At 30.6% G+C, this 23,151-nt stretch overlaps 1 protein-coding gene across 1 annotated transcript; it reads right to left on the bottom strand.

Annotated features, from left to right (window-relative positions):
- Nucleotides 1–451: 451 nt before the first annotated feature.
- Nucleotides 452–22,846, bottom strand: Dhfr (dihydrofolate reductase). The gene is made up of 6 exons (XM_035361921.2): nucleotides 22,257–22,846; nucleotides 20,234–20,283; nucleotides 20,005–20,110; nucleotides 13,114–13,237; nucleotides 11,311–11,423; nucleotides 452–8,614 (listed from the first exon to the last, which is right to left on the bottom strand). Exons 1-6 carry the CDS (start codon nucleotides 22,346–22,348, stop codon nucleotides 8,533–8,535), a joined length of 567 nt encoding a protein of 188 aa, XP_035217812.1. The 5' UTR covers nucleotides 22,349–22,846; the 3' UTR covers nucleotides 452–8,532.
- Nucleotides 22,847–23,151: the final 305 nt, after the last annotated feature.

A 23,151-nucleotide genomic window follows, 5' to 3' on the forward strand; every position in this document is an offset into this window, starting at 1 on the left:
GTTAAATGTTTTTCCATATATACAATTGTATGCATAAATGGAGAAACTTAACACATTCAAATCCACAATTTTGCAGTATATTCGTTTGAAAATGAAAACTTGTATAATGGAAGATGAGCATTAAAATAAAATACTGAAAAGATTAATTTACAAAAAAATTCTGATTGTAAGCCAGTTTCTCTCAAAATTATTTGCAAAATGTCTATAAATACTGTATCTAAATAAGAATAATAAATTAAAAAATTATCAGTTTAATTTTCAACTCCCCTTATATGAAGAATATATCCCCTTATATATCAGCTGCCCTTGAAATCAATACGGTTTTATAAAAAAAACCTATGTTAATCTAAGATTGCTTTTTTTAGGGGGAAGGCTAATTCTATATTGGCACATTTTTATATGTAACTTGTTTTTAATTTATTTAGCATTAATGATAGACTTTCAAGACAAATCAAATGGCAAACAATATTTTTATTTTTAATATAACATAAAATGTACAGAAACAGGTCAAATTAGATTTAATAACAAACCATTTATCCTTTTTTTGTTTTAACACTTGCATTTAATTAATACATAAATATATTACAATTATAAATGAAATACATATTTACCAGATTACATGTAGGTATTGCAAACAGAAAACACAATAACACATACTTCCTTTTAGAAATACCTATAAACATTACTTTGGTACACTTGGTAAGAAAATGGAATACAGTACTTGAAAAATAAATATTAAAATAGCAAAATACAGGGTGCTTTCCGTATAAAATGCAACCCAATGATTAACATGTTATAAAATATGAATTATCTACACAAGCGTTTCCCCCTTGAAACTGAATTATTATATTATTCGTCAATTTTATAGAGTAATTCCTTATTGATGATTATGGAAATAAACAAAATAGTGCATTGGATATTAAGAAAAATCTTGCACATAACATGAAATGCTACTGCATCTACAAAAAACAGCTACAAGCATGCAGATTTCACTGAAGAGAATTCTTATTAATTTTTTTAAGTACATATATTAATGCAGAATGTTAATCAGAGCCTTTTACTTGCAATTCAGTGTACTTCTGGAAAAGGGTACACGGAATGTTTCATTATAGTATGATGACCTATGAAAATGCCCGAATACAAATTTCTAAAAAAGCTGCAAGATATATACTGTATATTTAACAACCTTTTTTTAAATTCATGTATGTTTTTGATTCAAAGATATATAACTGTAAAATATGAGTTTCATTTTATAGGGTTTTATGGCATGAGTCCTACTATTGCTAATAGATAATTTACAGTTCTTGGGCCCTAGAATGAGTTCATCAAACAAAGAACAATATTGTCAAGAAAGATATGAAATAGAAATGTCGCTAGAGATGGCTATAAAATGAATTTATAAATATTACATGATTTAGAACTGAACCATGGATAACAATCCCAAATAATCTTAAAATTTTCAAGATGATGATCATAATACAAATTTCAATCATTTACTTGCAAGATAAAATAGAGATACTTTTAGGAAATACATAACTGTATTTACAATATTTTTATTTACACGCTATAAACTCTAAAAATGTTATGCAAGCTAACGATTTGCTGAACATGCATGTTGCATCAAAATTAAAATATATAACATATTAGTTAACTGAAACTTTACTTAGTATTAAATCAGGCTAAGCTGAAAATTTGAGCAAGGTTCAGGCTTGTAAACAGTTACTAATCTGATGATGCAGCAAAGAATTTCTCATCATTAATTTTAAATTATTCTCTTCAGTTTATATTGCATTATAAAAACATTTTTTTATTTATGTAACAGCAGTTTTAAGCCAGTTCAATTATATATATAATAGGATGATTTATAGACATATAATTTTTTTTTTTTGCGAGACACAAACTTGTAAGATTCTATCAAATGTACTTTTAAGTTCTAGTTAAAGTTGAAGAATCTTAAGAACTGATAAGGGAATGATCGCTTGAGTTCGTCTGACACAGAACAAAATGTACAAAGGCTGAAATGACCCTTTATTATTCCAAGTTAAATTCACAGAACTCCTTCTTGAAATTTTATAATAAAGCCTCCACTTGGTCTTTAACTCAAGAACTAAGAAATTAAACTTAACTAATCTTAGCTGAAAAGATATAGCCGAAGCTATCAAGATTCTAACAGAGTTGGCCCCTTAACGCTAATAAACGGGAAAGCTATCAAGGGCCTAAAGTACGGCCGAGCGTAATAATAGCTTAAGAGAGAGTTGCCTAAAATGGCGGACGTGCGCTAGTCAGAATCACTGATTCTCTCTAACGAAGTCAGTAGAACTTCATGGTTAAATACTTCTCCTCATTTGCATTCAAATGTCATTCTGAAAATACGTTCTGGCCGGAAGTTGTAAGCTTGAAATTAAGAAAAGATAGGACAGTAACTTTAACTCAAAATTTAACTGTCAGATAAATTAATATAATCCTTACAAACTAATTATCAAAACATATTCTTCACACATCCTCATGAGTGCAATATGCACTCCACAGTTTTATACATAGTTTAGTTTATGAATATGCTGCAACCCTCCTGGCCGATAATAATCGGCCTCATGGTTAACGCAGCACACTCAATGTCTTTTAACTATCTTTTTGTTTGTTTGCAGAGTATCACATTTTAGCTAATTATGCCAAGAACCATCTTGACTGCACGAGAGCTGAAGCTGACGTGCACAGTTATCCAATATGGAGGCTCCCCAATAGAAGGTTTTGTTTTAGGTTAAAAAGGTTTCAGTTCTCAAAATTTTGAGTTCAAATTCCAAATTAGCTACATCATCAGCATTACACCAGGCATGCTAGATGAATTGATCTAAAATTAAGCAGTCCAGAAAAGTTTTTGCAATTTTCGGAACAAAGAGAGTAAATACCCAAATTAAAAACGAGGAATTAACAGGCTATTATTAAATTAAATTCTAAAGCTGATTTAGATATTTTTTATCTTATCTATTTTAATTATATATTTAATTTTAAGTTGCCTATATAATTGAATTTTATTAATTACATTCCACACTGAGAAATTTATTGACCACTCCTTTACATATTCATACCTTTAGTTAAGTTTAGTTAACTAAACTTAACTAAGTTATTATTAAGATTAGTTAAGTTTAATTTAAGGACAATAAAACACTGTTTTCTTCAAAAAATTGCCTCCAAAATTCAGATGTGTCTTATACTTGAAATTAATATAAAAATGTCAAGTGTTTGATTTAGAATTGCCACCAGTCTTAAAATGATTGTATATTCGATAACATGGGAAACCCATCTGCATCTGGCAACAATGAATTCACTGGCAACACTGTCTCGCTCCCACCCCACCATCACAAACCCAGAACATTTTCTAACCTATATGATGTGTCTTTGCAGCCTACGGTGCCAGTGAATTTGAATTGAATATAATTTGTGTTATCGATAACAGTACAATATTTCTGTTAGTACCTCGTTTCACAATTAAAGAAAATAAAAGGTATTCATATGATGCGGGCTATAAATCGAAAGTATTAGCATATGCAGAACATGGAAACAGAGAAGCCGAGTGGCCTTTCGACCCTACATTAACAGAAGAAACCATTTGCGATCGGCAGGCTAGTAAACTGAAAAGAAAATGAGTGTAAATGTGCAAATAGAAGGCTGAATGCAAGATGGCCAAAACTAGAAGATGACATATTAAAATGGATTCAGGCACACTTTCATAATTGCATTGGAATTAATACAAAAATTATTCAAATACACACTTGTAAGCTAGCGTTACAATGCAACTTAACAGACTTTAAAGGTGGTGTTGGTTGGTGCTACAAGTTTATGAAATGCCATAGACTTAGCATGTGAACCAAAATATCTTGGAAAATTCCACAAGAGTATGAATAGAAAATATTATTTTTCAATTGCTTTATTATTCAACATAAAAAAAAAAAAAAAAAAAAAAAAAAAAAAAAACACTAGTGTGGAACTAAGCCAATAGCAAATATAAACGAAACTCCTCTAACATTTGATGTGCTGAGTAACAGAACTGTTGCCATGAAAGGTGCTAAAACTGCAACTATAAAAACAAGTAGACATGAAAAACGCAGAGAAAACTCTTAGGCCCATATAATGAGGACCCGGGACGGAGGTCCCTCGCCTGGTGTGTCTGTCCTTTCACGTTGTGATGACAGCACTAAACTTAATCCAATGATCATCTTCAAGCGAAAAACAATTCCAAAACATTCTGAAATGCCGCCAGGTGTTGTTGTTCACATACATGACAAGGGTTGGATGGATGAGGCTGGTATGAAATTATGGATTAACAGAATGTGGGAAAGAAAGAAAAGTGCTTTATTGAAGAAGAGTTCTCTTCTTGTGCTAGATCAGTTTAGTAGTCATTTGAAAAATTCTGTGAAAGAGAAATTGAAACAAGGAAATACAGAGCTTGCTGTTATTCCGGACGGACTTATTTCATAATAGAAACTCTTGATGTCTCGATAAATAAACCATTTAAAGAGTATATGAGAGAGGAATGGAACATATGGATGATAGATGAAACCCAACATGAATTCACACCGAAAGGAGTTTTTAAAACAACCTACAATCAAACAAGTATGTTAGTGGATAAAACAGTTGTAGCATAGAGAGAGAGAGAAAGAGAGAGAATATTATTGTTAAATCTTTCAAAAAGTGCAGCATAAGTAATGCTCTCGATGGCAGTGAAGGCAATCTGATATATGAAGAGGAAGAAGAAAGTTCAGATGATGATTTTCAAGGATTTTAAAGGTCAGTTCCATTTCATAAAATAAGAATTTTTTTTTTAGATCTGGCTTTGCAATCTAAATATAAAACTGGTAAAAATATTATTAAAAAACTTGTTATAAATTAAGATGCATCTTATAGTCTGTAAAATAAGATAATTAGTTTGTTAAAAAAAAGGTTTGAACTTAAAAGAGTGGAGAAGTGTTGAGATCAATGGTTGTAAATGTATAGGTGAGCATAGTCTTTTCTGGATTAAGAAAAGCACATTTTAAAAACTACAGTGTTATATAGCCCTAATTTAACATTTTTTTTTGGTTTTATAATAGGTGGCACTGTGAAATCTATTTCAGCATGGAAATTAATGAAGCAGGAAGAACAGTGCCATCGTAAAAATAAATCACCAACCATAATGCAAAGAAAGTTGAAAATGGAGTATGAATGTGATCTTCCAGATATTAAAAGCATATAAGCCATAGTGTGTAGATTATGGGAAATTTATGTGTGCCATAGATATTAAAAGCATATAAGTTTAAGTACAGCAGAATACTGTTTTATGAATATCCCAGATTTTGAACAAATCAATTCATGAATTAATTTTCCAAACAAAATATGTCTTGGATGATGAACCATGTCTCGAGATATAAACAAGTAAGGCGGTGACAAATGATACTCCATAATGCAGTGGAGGAAATGTCTTCAGAAGAAAATGAAAGGAAGTATGTTCCTAATTTGATGTGTGAAATTTGTGCAAAATGGGGTAAAGGATCATAAAACTTTATACATATGATAAATATATTTGGGGCTTACCAGTGGACAAGAATAAAGTTGCTGAACATTAGTTGGTTAATCTGGTAGTAATCCTATACTTTTCCGATTCCAGGTGAACAGGCTGCCTGATTAATGTTTTCATGGTTTTCCCCAACTGTAATGTGGATATGAGTTAACTTCGATTAGAAAGTCTTCCATGAAAGCATCCTTTCCCTTTTGAGCAGATATCTTTAGCGTGCTTTGCAATAGTCAAATAAATTACACCAAAAACAAATGATAACCACATTTAAGTACAAAGAGAAACTAACAAATATATTATCTTTCCCATGCACACTGTTGACTTACAATAATTTCGAAAATATGAATTTTTAGTCTCGCACATTAAAAATTTTGAAATGAGAGACTTAAGTTTTAGCAATGTTCAGGCATCAACAAAATAAAAATGGAGATGTGTCAACTAGTCAAGTTCAGTAAATAATCTTTTACTCAAGTACAATATGTAGAAGTTAAAACCAACTTCATTTATACTTGATCCTAAAATTAAACTTTCCAAGTCCTCAAATGTTGTTTTTCCAAACCTATTCTTTCCTTTTCTTAAGCAAAGTGAATCATGAATTTATTTACTTTATCTACACAACTTGAAAATTCAAATTCTGTTAGTATACTTAAATTAGTGTAACAGTAATCCAAAACATTTTCTCTGCATTCAGGGAAAACACACGTTGCATTATCAAAAACCTACTTTAACTCTTTGAAAAGCCTTCGCTAACCCGTATGTTTAAAATACTGAATTGCCCGAAATGGCTTTCGAGAGTCACAACAATTTACTTCCCTCCCCATCCATTCATGCACAAATAGGAGTGAAGATTTCAAATGACTTTCTACTTTGTAACAAATAATGATAAGAAACTACAAATAAATTCTTTTAGGACAACAAGCTGTCAGCAGTAAACTGATACAATGCATTTGGACAAACTGCATTTGCTACTGCATAGCTTAGGAGATGGAAGAAAACAACATTGGAATTTTGGCCATTTGGGGCGGTTGTGATCATTTGAATGAAAGGCCGTCTGGGGTGTTATGGTCTTCAAAGAGTTAAAAGATAAAACAACATAACGGGAAAACTAATTAAAATTTTCAGTATTATATGATGTATACTGATCTGAAAATATTTTAAATGGAAAAACTTTTAATAACTATAGTTTTATTTTAGCAGTTCGCCAGTTTCCTTTAGAAAGTCATCCACAAAGGCATCTCTTCCCTTAGGCAGATGGCCCTCATGTGCTTTGTGATAATCAAATAAACCAAATCAACCATCTTCCTGAGAATTATGCCAACAAAGAATAGTTGCATTATCAAGCACAAAAACTGAATATATTGCTTTTAACAGAAGCCTTTATAGAAGCAATGCATTTTCATTCACTGCTGTTTGTTGGAAAATGTAAGAGGATCAACCTTGCTATGAACTGATAAAACAGAGGACATAGCATTTGATATAAAATTCTATTCCTCATTCTAGAATTAAACCAAATGGACACTGCTTCAAGAATCTGAGTGCAGACAAACATAGAAAATGTATGAATCTAATAGGTCTTGAATTACTAACTAATGAATGTGTTTCTGTTGTAAGCTTTTCAGTACCTTAGAGTCAGAGCTGTTAGGAATTTATATTTCCTGCTTACTGGAGCATTAAAATGTGTCACTGAAACTTGATTTTTAAGTGGTTGTAAGTAAAGCACTTCTCACACTTTTGATGTTTAGCTGCCTGCATATTTAATCTACAATGCTTTTGATTTTTTTTAGTGCCTCAATGCCAGGGCATGTCAGTTAATGCCTAGTAGATCATCCCTGTATTGAAGACAATGCTCACACCTTTTTGTTAACATGATGATGAAGAGTTGACACTGGTTCCATCACCGATCCAAACAAAATGAATGACTGAATTTCTGGGTGGAAGAACAAAAATTCAAGAATTCGTAACTCTTTCATATGGTAAAGGCAATAAACAACTTCTTGTTAAGGTTATATAAAGCCATTAAGGACTCTTTGCTGTTACATGGAATATTGAAAATTATATCCCCCTCTTTTGTTTTTCTCTTATCTTACATCCATGTTAATTGAAAACAATAAAGGCAGATTTGAGATAGTAAATAAACCTCAGAATGAAGATGAATAAAAGATTTTGGGTTAACAGTTTCATCTAAATAAGAAGCTACTTGAATGCTCGATGAGAAAAGTGTTTAAGCTTTTTCTATGAACACAAAATTACCATTTAAATATATAATTAAAAAAAATGTTAATGTTCTTAATATTCAATAAACAACACTTTTAGATAATTCAGTTAACTCTGTCTTATGATATTTGCTAAGATTTGCCCCATCTGTATTTAAGAAACATTTTTACACTTATCTACAATATAAAATGTTTATGTCATTGATTTATTCTTTTATTTACGTTTTCATTAAGTTAACAATCTAGTCTTACTAATAATATAAATTTATATTGCAGTATATATTAATAATGAAAATACAACACATATAAATAATGATCTACAGAATTTTATTCCAATATTATAAACATTTCTCATTAAGGGGTGTTCCATTATATTTCAATAAATCTATCATATGTTAACTAATAATTTAATGATAAACCTTTTGATAGCCAATATTTTCAATAAGAACTATGAGTAAAAAATTCCTTAAAATGGAAAGATGATAATAATAATAATAAATCAATATGCTATATATAATAGAGCACACATTCTGGAATTTAAAAAATTTCCACTATTACATTCAGGAATTAACAATAAATTAAAAATACTTCACTTAAAGCACATTTTCAAAGCAGTGTGCTGAAAAATATCAGTTATACTCAAAAACTAATAAATTTAAAAAGATTATCATTAAGTATTCATCAATAATGAAGAACAGGAAATTGATTTTGAAACCTGATACATCATCTGAATTCAACATCTTAAATTTACAAGATGAATTATAATATATTTTAGCTATCCTTATTTACATATACTTCATGTTTATAGGTTACTCCATTTTCTTCCTGAATTCCAAGAGGCACATCTTGTTCTCTGTAATAAAAATTGATTATATATAAAGGTTCAAGTGAGGGATAGCATTACTAAATACACACAAGTTTTGAAGCTTTAATGTAATTTGTATAAACTAGTGCAGAAACATAATAAATATTATGCTAATAGCTTCATAGATAAGAATTCATTAAACATCATATATTCAAGTAATTTTTATCTGAAATGTATGCATATATAAACTACCTTTATAATAGGTAAATGTACAAAGCTGATACGCACCTAGTCCACAAAAGTCCTTACCTGGCCTTTATTCCCATCAGCACTGGTAGCAGACATATTTGCAATTGCAAGAATGTTTTAAATGATGCAGTTTCTTGTTTTGGCACTTTTTTTTAATTTTAAAGACGTCAGTTTTGTAAAAATTACAAAATGCCACTTTTATACACTCCTATGGTTCCTATATTGACATTTAAGAAAATTTTGTACTCGCCATAAAAAATAAAACATAAAAAGTTTCATGCCTGTATGATGTAAACTGACTGATATCATATTTCAAATTCTAAAAGACGGATTGATCAATTTTTACATAGTCATGTATCCAGGGGGGGGGAACTAAGTAAACCAAACAAAAAGACTTGCAATGGCATCTTTTAGCAATATCAAAAAATATTTCTCAACAACTCTATGCATTTTATTATAATTCAATCAAATAATTAATGAAAGTATTAATTAATATGATTTTTTCTAAAACAGATCTTAACAAAATCTTATAAAATTTGTGTTTTATAAAACACTGGTAGGCTTAGTACTGTCTCATGTCCAACTTATGATATTTGAAAATTAAACATTTGTAGTTAAATGAATTTATTGTATGAATATTAGGTAGGAAAATTTGAATGAGAATATTAACATATTTTTAGACTTCAAAAACTAATAAATTACTTATGTGAAAATTCTTTTCTTATACCAATATAATAAAGTTTTACATCAAAGGCAATAATAAATCACAAAAGAATATCACTCATTGCCAGATTTTCAAATTATCTATCTCGATTCATTTTTGTTGAAGGGAAGTAAAAATTTTTTTTTTTTTTTTTTTTTGCATTTTTTAATAAGAAATATACATTTTTCTAAATATAAGTACAGGGATCAGAAAAAAAAATATGAACAGTTAAAATTTCATAACTTTTAGAAAATTAATTTCTTTAAAAGTACCAAAATATGTATATCTACATTATTTAGAATAATTCTGTAAGTGAAAGCATAGATCTATGTGACCAACAGTTGCAAAAATAAAGAGCAGGTAAGGACTTATACACTGTTTACATAGGATGTAACAGAAATGATGGCCACAATTTTAAAATATGAAAAAAAAAAAAAAAAAAAAAAAGCAAAAGTAATAACTTTTGTAACAATGTATGGTGGAAAGTAAATGTAGAAAAACAGAAATACGAAGAACATAAAAAATGAAAAGTTATTTTAATCATGGATATTTACAAAAATTGGTCAAATGAACAATCATTAACTGCAATATGTGCATCACAATGATGACACAGTAATTGGCACATGCTTTGGAAGATGCTTAGCTACTTTAATACTTCTATACTATGAATACTGAAAATGCCATCTTCTTAAACACTTCTACACTACAAATATTAATTTGGCAACAAGGTCTTCAGAAGAGTTAATCTACATCTCATAAATGAGATCTGCTGTCTGAATATAACAGTTTTATTGTTCAACATCATTATGTACTGTATTTGTTGGTGTATAAGATACACTTTTTTTTTTTTTTGAAAATAGAACAGAAAAACAAGGTATGTCTTATATGTCGAAGCTTCATGGGACGCTGAGAAAACAGAGACAATGGTTAAATCATTTAAGAAGTATGCACTGGATACAGAGGATAATTTGTTGTATGAGGACTTGGATGCTGATTTAGAAGAGGTTTCAAGTGACTCTTCATTTAGCTCTGGAAATGAGGGTCTGGGTTTTGTTGAAGAAGATTAAAATGTGTTCTTTCCTAGATAGACTGAGTATTTGCAGAAAGTATTACTTTGTATCTGTATTACTTTATATTTAAAATACTATAAATTCATTATATTGATCCAGTAATAAAGTTTTATCCTTCAAAAATGTGTATAAAACTGGGGGTGCATCTTATAGGCCAGTCTGTCTTACATGCTGGCAAATATAGCAATTATGATCTCAGAGATACTGGGCATTTCCAGAGGTAGTCAAAGGTTTCATTGTATCTACATAAAGTTCTCTAGAACTCATAAGATTCCTATATATTAATAATGCTAATATGAAGAACTAAAACTACAGATTTAACATGAAAGTAAGTTCTGAATATAAAAATTTTAAAAGGTTGAATTTAATGCACATTTGCAACATAATAGTCCCCAAATTCACAAATGCATATTTCAGCAAGTTGAATGTAGAAATGTAGACTTGACATCGATATTATGTTTTTCAGATAAATAAAATTTTCAATAACTCAAAATCCCTCCCACATTCTTCAGTTTTAACTTATTAAATTTGACAGCACAGATTTAGCAATAATAATAATCGCATTTTACCAAAATTTTGCTTTATGAAAATAAACATCTGTAACTTGTTGTTTTATAACTGACATCAAATACTTAATAAAAATGCAAGACAAGTAAAGCAAAAGAGAAATTAAAAATGTAACAAGCAAACGATGTCTTAATAAATCATAACTGAATACTCACTCAGCTAACATATATTTAGAGTCATCAATAGCTGGAAAGAAAGAATCACAGTCAAAGTGAGTCTGAATCCGAGTGAGATAAATTCTGTGGCTATAGTCAGAGTCCATGGCAATCTGCAAAAATGGTAATTAAAAATTAACAGTAATGAAAGAAAGACTAAAATGACTGATTGAAAATAGGATATTTCCTCATTAAAGCAGCAACTTCACTAGAAAATGTAATCACTGAATCTATAACATACAAATATCAAAATCAGGGATTTGATAACCATCGAAGGTCAGACAACTCATATATAACAACCTGCACATAAATCCACATAATCCAGAAATTTCAGTAATGTATCATTTTAGAGCAGTGATGGCCAATTTATCAAGGGCCATCATATCACAAAAGTAACCAAATTTTTCATCAAACCAGTCCCCCCTCCCTACTACGCTGGATATTACGACTAGAGATTTACCAGGACATAAAAAATTTCTTTTGTTTGCTTTAAGAAAAAAAATATTCTTTACAAAAAAAGATTGTGTATCGATAACTCTCCCATGAAATTAATGGAAGCTGAAATAACTATGGAGTTTTTGTTGTGATAAGAAACAAAGATACCGAACAGAAACACAGTTTGTTAAATGATGCATTATTTTCATTACTATTAGTGTTAGGAGTTAAGTAAGTAAAGAAAACTGGGTACTTTTCTGTTATGCCGGCGCAAGTGATAAAGTCGCCAATAATTGTACAACCGATTCCAAATGGAATATTCTCGCTGGTAACCTTTTACGCCTCATTTTAGAAACAAGTCGCAGCTTTTTCTTATCAGATTGATTGTTTCTTTCAATACTGGCATATAATTACATAGGATTTTTATCAGATAGTACAGTTTTATGTCTAAGGCCATTTTCGGTAATTAAGTCAATTAGGATGCAATCACAGCGCTTACCCGAAGCCGAAAATATAGAAAAGGTAAAGTCAAGGCTTAAATTCATCCATTCTAATGAGAATGCATTAGCGAAGTAAAGCACTGCAGTTTTACATAATTTCTGAGTAAGCTATTCGTACGAATTGAAATATTTGTTGCATTTAAACTTGCGTTCCAAATTAAGATTTAACTTGAAATTAATGTAGATAATTACTGAGAGCATTAGATTTTTGTAGTTTACATGAGATGAGATCGCTTGGGGTCATGTGATAGGAACCGGCGAATCAGGATGTTGAACCATGAAAGCATAGTAAATTCTTAAATTAATGTCTTTTTACAAATTTATTGTCTTTATTTATTGGCTTTTTATAAAATTTTAAGCGATATTAAAATGTTTATGCCTTCAAAATAAAAAATTCTTAGAACTAACATTTTTTTAAATATTTTTTACGTGTATATTGTATGTTGTCACCAATAAAGTCTGCTTGGCGAGATTTGCGCCGGCAAAATGGAAAAGTACCGACAACTGGCTGTATATAGAAAATTATGTGAAGCAAACATAATAATAATAGTAATAATACCTTTTAGTAAATCACTTTTAAAAGAAATCCTTATAGCAAATGGTCCTTGCATTTCATATAACAATTAATTAATAGTCATCAGAAGACTGTGTGTAAACAATAATAATGAAAGACGCACTCTATTACAACAATACCATCAAAATACACGACAGCAGCATAACAAAAAAATTCCAGCTATCCTAAATATTAAAAATTTAATTCATAGCAAGCACATCTTTTGTCTCATCTAAATGCATCCATTAATGGAAACGAGGTAAAAAAACATAATTATTATTGATGATATTGATAAACATATGTTCTGTAACTTACTTTATACACAGTTTCACCTCCAATGACAAATATTTTGTCAAGTTTTTCTTTTATTGCTGATGAGGTCAACCACTCAACAGCTTTTTCAAATGAGTCAGCAACATAATCAGCACCTTTCAAGTCTCTAAAAGACAGAGACAAATAAATTTGTATCTTTTGTTTATAAACTGTGTTAAAATATTTTTGTTGTTTATTTTAGACCATTATTTTATAAAATGCTATTGAAGGAAATGAAATATTTTATTAGTGAAGAAAAATTGATTGTTCAACAATAGATATGTGATCAATTTTACTAACTACAGTCAAGTCGTTAATTCGGACACCCATAATCCGGAATGATCTATAATCCGGACCTCAAAGCTACAAACTTTCTGCGCATGCGTCGCGTTTATGCATGCGCACAGGCGTTTACGAGAGCGCATAAAACCCTTACAGCTGCGAATATATTTGTGCGCATGCGCGTTTAATGTGTAACGGAGTTATACGCTAAGCTAAAGTAATCTAATTCAGTTAATGTTGCAGATTGCGTTGTTCCTTAATCTTCGAATTGGATCTGGCTTATTATTTTTTGCAGACTGTTAGAGCAATTTTATAAAAGTAAGCTTGAACTTTCGATTATGTCAAATAGAATTTCCGATATATATTTACTAAAAAGAGAAAGTATGTTTTGAAATCCGAAATATGTTTATCAATTTCACGCTGCTCTGCGGCAGGGGGGGCAGAAACGTCATTATTAGATTATGATAGATTAGAAAGATTATGTCAAATAGAATTTCCGATATATATTTACTAATATGTAATTTGTATCTACAAAGCGAAAGTATGTTTTGAAATCCGAAATCTGTTTATCAATTTCACGCTGCGGATTGGAAGTTGATCTGTCAGCACTATCCTTATCTTCAGAGCAGATGTTTTTATTTTATTTGGTTTATAATTCCGTACTAAGTGTAGTATTTCATCTCGATCTGTCTTTGATATGATTTAAATCAAGTTCCTCGTCATTATAATTCGCTTCCCATAGTGAAGAAAGTGACCCAGAGGTTATTGAAAACGAAAACATTTCGATTGACAAATTAGTCGGTATTCTCAACACAGCAAATTATAGGACTTGAACAGCGGAACTTTGTAACTAAACAAGAAATTATGTCTGTTTAATAGAATTAAAGAGAAAGTATTATCACATGAAACGAAGCAACTTACATTGAAGGAAATGTTTAATAAAGTAAACAAATAAATATTAAGCTTTTTCTTTTTGTAAATTTTGATACCCTTTAGATCATAATTGTTCTTTATTTCATAAATTACGGTTTCATATTTTTAATTTTGTAATTTCTGCATGCCATCTTACCAGATTTAAACTGATGATCTATAATCCGGAATCGCCGAAGTCCCGACGAGTCCGGATTAACGACTTTTGACTGTATATATATATATATATATTTATAGCTATATATAAGTGTATAATGCTAAACAAATAGCTGACTTTAAAGTAGTCAAAACAATAGCAACATATCTTTAGAATTTCTGATAGATGGTCTCATGTAGTTAAAACTGTTTTATTCCATTCAGTGTTGCCACTGCTCACTTTGAAATTGTTGAGTTTTTTAAATAAAAATTTTTACAAAACATGAAATAGACAATAAAATAAATTCCAAATTCAGGCTTCCAGGTGCCCATGTTCGAAGAGGACTATGTTATTCAGAATTTGATGACTCTAAATCCTATTGTTTTTTCACGATGCAAGAAACATACACACATTCATGCAGATTCTTCATTATTTAGTTTTCTTAAATACAAAATAAATACTGTCATTTCGAGACTAATAGCCCACCTGGGCTGCTATAAACATATATATAAATATATGATGTACCAGCTTTTGCCAGGAATAAATAGATTGTTGAAGAATCATAAACATAGTCGTAGCTTAAATTATCAGATGATAAGTTTAAAAAAAACAAAACAGGAATAGCAGTTACAAAATCAGATATCCGGAGTAAATAAAAAGAATTACTAATAACTTTTTGTATGAAGTTTACTGCATCGTGACATTTAAGAAAAAGCCCCGATATTCTTTTGCGAGTCCTTTTATAGCCTCTGGAAAGGCGGAGCTTCCAAGAAATGACAGCCTCGTCAGCCAATCCAGTTCGCTTTAAATATTTCTAGAACATTCTATAACTGTACGTGTAGAAAAGGCGGGAAAAACAACTCGACTACGGGGCTGTGGATTTAATTCCACGTACTTTCAAATAAGAGACCGTCGCCATTAAAAATGAAAAGAACATACAGTTAGAATTTTAAGTCTATTCTTGACTATGGAATTTTATTATTACAAATATATATATATAAACTGCTGCACAATGAATCAACTTCTGAGGACAGTGGAGTTCATTCACAAAAGGCTTAGCATAGTGACAAAATGCTTACAGGTGTAAACAGGCCAAAGCATTTGATAGGACTTGGCTTGCAAGTATCATAATTAAGCTCATGTGACTTGATTTTTCGGCTCAAGTTGTCACATAATTAATTTGTACCTTACTTAATGTTCTTTCTCTGTATGAGTTAATTCTATCATTTATTCATCCCGGCCAATTTTATCTGGTGTACCACAAGGATGTTTATAAGGACAATTGTTCAACATTTTCATCAACAACATCCTAAAATCATCTAGTGTCACTTTAACACTTTATGCAAATGACATGGCTCTCCTCTCACAACACAAACACCTGGGTTTTCTGATTGACAATATTCAGAGTTATCTTTCCTGCCTTGAGCACTGGCTCATTACTTCGAAAATCAAAATGTGCTGCCATGATTTTTTCCTGGATCACCCCTCTTGTGCTCTTCCATTAATTTTACGTTTTTTGAATGACTATGCTCCTTGGTCAAATTCTTACAATTATCTAGGAGTGAGACTTGATTCAAAACTATTCTGGCACCTTCATATTGAATTTGCACTTACTAAAGTTAAAGACTGTCATATACTATTTATACCCTCTTTTAGCTCGAAAAAGCCGCCTGTCAATTAGAAATAAAGCTCTTCTCTACACTACAGTCCTCCAATAAATTTTCACGCATGCATGTACCATTTGCGATACTGCACTAAAATCCATGTAAAAAAGCTTTAAATATTTTAAATGCTACCTGCTATGCCTGTAATGATGCGACTCATTTGTATGTCAACAATAAACCTCTCGAAGTTTTAACTAAGAAATTTAGTCAAAATTGAACAGATTCATAATTGTGCACTAAAACAGCTACCACCGTGCTATTTGTAGCTCACAGAAAAGACCAAGATCTATTGTTGGCCAGCAGAATGGAATCTATTGGATGGCTAAAAGGTGATGCTCCGTCCCCACCACCTCAGTGTCAGTAGCTACACCATCGATGATGATTGCTATCCAGGGAGCACTTCAAGTTCTAAAATCTAACATCTAGCTGAAATGCTTACTATCATTTCCTGATACGTCTCCATCATCTAAAAAGAGGCCTTTTCTTCACTATTATTACACTGTTAGACACAAGATACTATTATTACACAAGAATCACATCATAAATACAAAAAACTAACTACTAAACTACTATTTACACTGTTCATTACAAGAATCACATCATAAATACAAAATTACTAAACTACTATTTACACTGTTCATTACAAGAATCACATCATAAATACAAAATTAAGGGTTGATCTTTACATTACGGTAACTTGGCGATTTTTTGGCGACCAACTCCCCTACAGCAACCCTCTATTTTTTTTTCCACGCCGCCATTTTGTCTTCACGAAGTAAAGACATGTTTCTTTTCTTCTTATCTACTGAACACTTCTTCCAACAATCTACTAGCCGAATTACACTTATGCTAGAAATTTTATCAAACAAAACTGCTTAATCATGACAAATATTCACTGCAAAATTCAGAAAAAGTGCACAATACCATACACCTTACGCGTTTTTCAAAATAACACATACACATAAACCATGTACACGCCGACTTATTTTTACTTAAAAAAACATCCCAGAATTGCACAAAAATGGCATTGCGCACACTCTTCACTATATCCATGTACACTGCTTTTTTCTCATAAATTCGAAAAATTTCACGAAAATACATGACAATTTTCTCAATCTTTAAACCCGGTAAAAAGAACATATATGAAATTACCTGATCGCGAAAAAGTATTTACCCTTTACAAATATGAACATTTCCACATATAAAATAAATAAAATATCCAAAAACTTTTACCTCTAAATCATCTATTACATTATACACGTCACCAACGAATTCATACATGAAGCATTACAAATATTTAGTATCAAATATTTAAATTATTTCCATGCACGTTTGTTTCAACTTAAACGTAAACCAAATTCCTACAAGCATAAAATTCACAAAATAACTATCATTTCATTAAAATATCACTGAACCATGTACACGTCGACTTATTTTTACTTAAAAAAACATCCCAGAATTGCACAAAAATGGCATTGCGCACACTCTTCACTATATCCATGTACACTGCTTTTATCTCATAAATTAAAAAAATTTCACGAAAATACACGACAATTTTCTCAATCTTTAAACCCGGTAAAAAGAACATATATGAAATTACATGATCGCGAAAAAGTATTTACCCTTTCCAAATATGAACATTTCCACATATAAAATAAATAAAATATCCAAAAACTTTTACCTCTAAATCATCTATTACATTATACACGTCACCAACGAATTCATACATGAAGCATTACAAATATTTATTATCAAATATTTAAATTATTTCCATGCACATTTATTTCAACTTAAACATACACCAAATTCCTACAAGTATAAAATTCACAAAATAACTATCATTTCATTAAAATATAATTAAATTCAAAAACACCACTTAAAATATACATGAGCACATACATTCAATTAATAAAAATTACCTTACAATCCTAATTACTTTAAACTAAATCATTGCTAATAACAATTTTCCCAATAATACCAAATTCCTTTCCACCTTACATTTCCAACAATGCATAAAAATAATTAAAAATACTAACTTACCTAATCTCCTTCAGAATCTTCATTACGTGGCGGATACACTTTTCTTCATTCTCTTTCAGAATCTTTAAAATCATACTTATCTTTCAAAGCAAGATACCAGGTAAAATAAATAACATAATAAAACATGTTTATTTCTCTCTCACACAACCTTAAAAAACATTTCTTACTATCCTTTTCAATACCACTAAATACCCATTTCGAATTCACTTTACTTACGGCCATGGGATCCAAAAATTCACAAACACTATTTCACACAACACAGAATAAAGCCAAATACAAAATTTCCAGATTTTTTCCCGATTTCCCCCCTTTTCCGATTAAAGAACCGTAATTCGTCCATTAATATCACATGACATATCTCATGATCTCGCATTTCCCCCACACAAAATAATGCGTAATCGGAACTCAGTACTGCTCACATTATTACCAAAGTCCCAGGTAGTAACCTTTATCGCCTCCAAAATGTCGCCAAACTACCAGTTACCGTAATGTAAAGATCAACCAAATTAAGTTCTGGCTTGGAAATGTAGCTTCATGAATTTTATAACTTGCTGCACTGATTTATCATTACATAGCTTTATCCACTTTTTGCTTTGAACTTGTGCTGCATATAAAAATTTAAAAATACTGAAAAATTTATAAAATATAATATTAAAAAATTAAAATCTTAAAATTTACAAAAAGTATATATTTATTCTTTTGTCAACTTCAGTTTTTTTAGCCATGTGGCTCCCTCTAGTTTTTCCATTTCTAACTATTATGTATTTACCCTTTTTTACTCTCTTTTTAATATTTTTCTGATGTGGAGGTAGACTGTTTTTAACCGTAGGTACTCCATAAATTTAATCTTTGGCTTTTGGTGAAAAAAAACTGCCTTTCTGCAGAATTAAAGAGAAAGCATTAGCATAAAAAATGAAGCAACTTAAACAGGGGCATAGTTAAAGTTTTCAGCGCCCAGGAAAAACTGAAAAATTTGTGCCCTTTTCTGTGTGCCAAGAATGGGAAACATTTCATTAAAAAATTTCGTAGCATCAATTTCACGCCCCTTGGATGCTGCGCCCTGGGACAGATGTCCCCCCTTGCCCCACCCCAGCTACGCCAGTGACCTTAAACAACTAACACTAAAATAAATGTTTAATAAAGCAAATAAATAAATACTGAGATTCTGTTTTTGTCAATTTTATTTTATTAAGGTCACAAGTGCTTCATTATTTCATAAACTACTTTTTTACATTTTTAATGTTATAATTTCTATATTTCATCTTACTAAAATGATGATCTAATATCCAGAAAAATCCCAAATCTCGAATCGCAGAAGGCCCATGAGTTTGGATCTCAAACTTTGTATTCTAATGGCATTTAATTAGCATTAAAAATAAAACCCAATGCAGGAAAAATAGGATAAGCTCAATTTTTTTTTTTTTTTTTTAAGTTTATTCATTTACATTTAAAGAGCTACATTTCTATACATGTTTCCTGCAAAATTAATATGAGAATTTAGTGACTGTGTTATCAGTCTGTGATATATCACACACTTATCAAACAATTACAGGAAGTTAACAGTACACTATGCTTTGAAATGAACCTGAAATAATAATAAAAATACTTTGAAATGAATTGAGATAAATAAAAATAACAAAATATTAAACATAAAATGAAATATTTATGAAAATTAGATAACATAATGATAAAATTGCTCATTATTATATTTTTATAAGCATTTTTTTTATCTGCTATAAATCTATGGAACACTCAAGTGAAACCATAAATTCTCAACAAAAGAGAAAGAAAGTATAATCCAAAATTTTTCAAGGAATTAATGATATACAATTAAATACATACGGATGTGTGGTAGTTAATACAATATTTAATCTTCCAGGCAAAGGACGAAATTTTTCTGGGATACTGAACCATGTTTTCCTTCCCATTATGACAGCATTTTGCTTTTCTATAAAATATCACATATGACATTACAAAACCCCCAGAAATAATTAGAAAGATAAGATTAATTGAAAAGAGACACAATAAGACCCAAAGAGTACATAACAAGATAAAAAGAAAATATACGTACCTGGATTGTCAGTTGCACTAGTTTTTTCCTTGAAAAAATTCATTTCCTTCCTAAAAGATAATAATTTGGAAACAGGGAAAAAAGAACAATCAGTAATATTTTAGACCTGATGAATTTATAATTCCTATTACTACACACATTAAAAAATATTGATTCAGTACAAAATAATGATGTCTAACCTTCTGTCAAATGTTAGAATTCAACAGAAATAAGTGAATAAATAAATAACAAAATGCATGCCATAGCACAAGTTTCGGTAAAAGTATATTTACGGGTACCCCTTGGCGGAACTTGGCGATTTTTGGCGGTACATGGATACCGAGTTTGTGCAATTCTTTAACTTGTTATTTTGGCTTTGTGTAGCAGCAAACTTTGCCGCGCTACACAAAGTGAAAATAACAAGTCGGAGAATTGCACAAAGTTGGTATCCATGTACCACCAAAAAATCGCCAATTTTCGCCAAGGGACACCCATAAATATATTTTATCAATAATTTTATCTAGTGTAAACATCAGAAGCAGGTGCAGAATACAGAGATGTATATGATTTAAAATAAAGTAAACAGATAACTTATAACTGAAGGCACTGTTTCTAACTGACGTAGAGGGGGAACAGAATTGTTTGCAAATGGTTTTATTTATTCCTTCATTTATTTTTATGTGATGAAAATTTTGATTTCATTTATTAAATCAAAATCTGTTTTAATACAGCTCCTCAACATAACTACCTCACCTATTGTTATATTAAATAATGTCTCTGTACCTTCAGTTTTTTCAAGCAATGCAACAAACTTAGTTATTCGGAGCTCTCGTGTGGATAAAGTTCACTGTTTTAGTTATTGTTTCAATAACCTTATTCATATGAAAAGTTTGGCACCATATTTACAACAAATATATAACTAAAATCTATTCACAGGTTGCACAAAACTGTTTCAGGGTCTACATGTGGCCTGCAGGCTGCTAGTTTGAGACCATTATTCTAGGGGACTAGTACACTTTACATCTTGTGTAAATTCAATATATTAACACTTCAAAGGGAAATACACCTATATTTACTTGTTGCATGCGAGACAAATGACTTAGGCTGCCTATGTTACCCATGCCTGAAAATAACCCCGATAAAAACCTTTTGTTGCTTAAAAAAGTTTTGCATTAGCCAATTTTAACACATTAAAAAAAAATTGGGGGGGGGATAGAAACTGGCTTATAATAACACTTCATTGATTTTTAATGTATTTTACAACATTTATTTACACTAATATTAAATTTGTATGAATGTCAGACCATAAAACTGAATGATCTCTTATTCCATTTGACAAACATTTTAACTGTTACAAGGTAGTTTCATTGCAATCATGTTTTGAAACTAGCAGAACACTTGTCATATTTGCTACTGGCAAGTTATTATTTAGCGCTACTATACAAAACTGTCCTTATATTAGTTAAAGTAAACACCATATGAAACTGAAGTTTAAAGCTTAGACATTATGCAGACAAATATCGCATAAATCTTCAATCCCCAAGGCAATTAACAAGAAATATATAAACTTAATGTGATAATAAAATCTAACCAAAATTTAATTAAAACATAGATATAATTAAAATATAGATAGGCTAGAAGCCAGTAGTACTTCCAAAAGGGCATTCCTACCCATAAGAAGATAACCCTCAATTTTTGCTTTAATCAATTAACTAATCAAAAACAATGAAGTAAATGTATTCTAAAAAACTTAAAGTGATTAAATAATTATCACGTTTAGTAATGTTTAAAGGCTGTTTCCTCTAAAAATTATATTGAATATTCAAAACAAAATATATATTGCACACTGTCGGTAAAAAATTAATAAAACAATAATAAAATACAGTCACAGGTAAATGTAAGTCTATCAAAAAATTATTACGCATTTATTTACGTTTAAAAACATTAACTGTTTACATATTACAGAATCTAGGTTAATTCAATTTACTTCATAAGGTTTCTGCCTATGCATTTAAAATTTAAGTTATAAGATGCGTTTACTTACTTCAAACGCCATGGCAGTTGTCCTTTATTTCCTATACCCATATTATTACATGCTGCTGCGATTATGTTTAAAGTCAACTTATTATTACTCATTTTTAGATGGTAATGATTGCACTTAAAATCAAAAATCAAACTTATTGCGCGCTTTAGTAGCAAAAAATGGATTTACGGTTGCAGTGACGAACACACATCGAAAGCAAACGGGAGCAATGTGAATTTAGCTTTTTAACTTGAAATTTTTTTTTCTGCTTCACGTAATGCATCAGAGAGCCACTTTCTGATTCTCTCCTATTTTGTTTTCAGAATAACTCGAGCCGTCTATTGCTAGTTGCAATCGCTGATCTCAATCGCTGTAACTTAATGCCGGTAGAGGGGAAGAAAAACTCCTGGATCTGGTATTTCAATGAAGGAGTACAGTGTTATTGTTTGAGTGGTTTCGACGTACTCATTTTAGGAAGGTTATTCTTATTATGTAATTATAAATACAGCATACTTTTTATTTATTTATACTCGTCATAGCAAATGTCTTTCTCAAAATTACTAAAAAAAATTGTCTATCAAAGTAAACTGATGACTCTCTTCGTCTTGCTAACATTCAGCTCTCGCAACTGCTCACTGGTATAACAACAGTTCCATAAGTGCTACTAGATGGTTTGATTAGTATTTCGCCCCTAGGCCCGGATCTGACGTTCGATTTGCACGTCAGAGCAAGGCCAACTAGATATCTAGTTGGCCTTGGTCAGAGCCGCTACGGACCTCCACTACAGTCGCAGTGGCTAATCGCACCGACAGTGCGAATAGCTAAGGCCCATATCGAGGCGGCGTTTGTTTCACTCGAACAACTGTTTCGGACAATATTTTTCACTGGTTTATTATTGAAAGAAATACGTGCGACT

The sequence above is a fragment of the Stegodyphus dumicola genome, chromosome 8, assembly GCF_044657685.1.
Source record: "Stegodyphus dumicola isolate Sdum_Otavi_A_Nest chromosome 8, ASM4465768v1".
Classification (NCBI taxonomy): Eukaryota; Metazoa; Arthropoda; class Arachnida; order Araneae; family Eresidae; genus Stegodyphus; species Stegodyphus dumicola.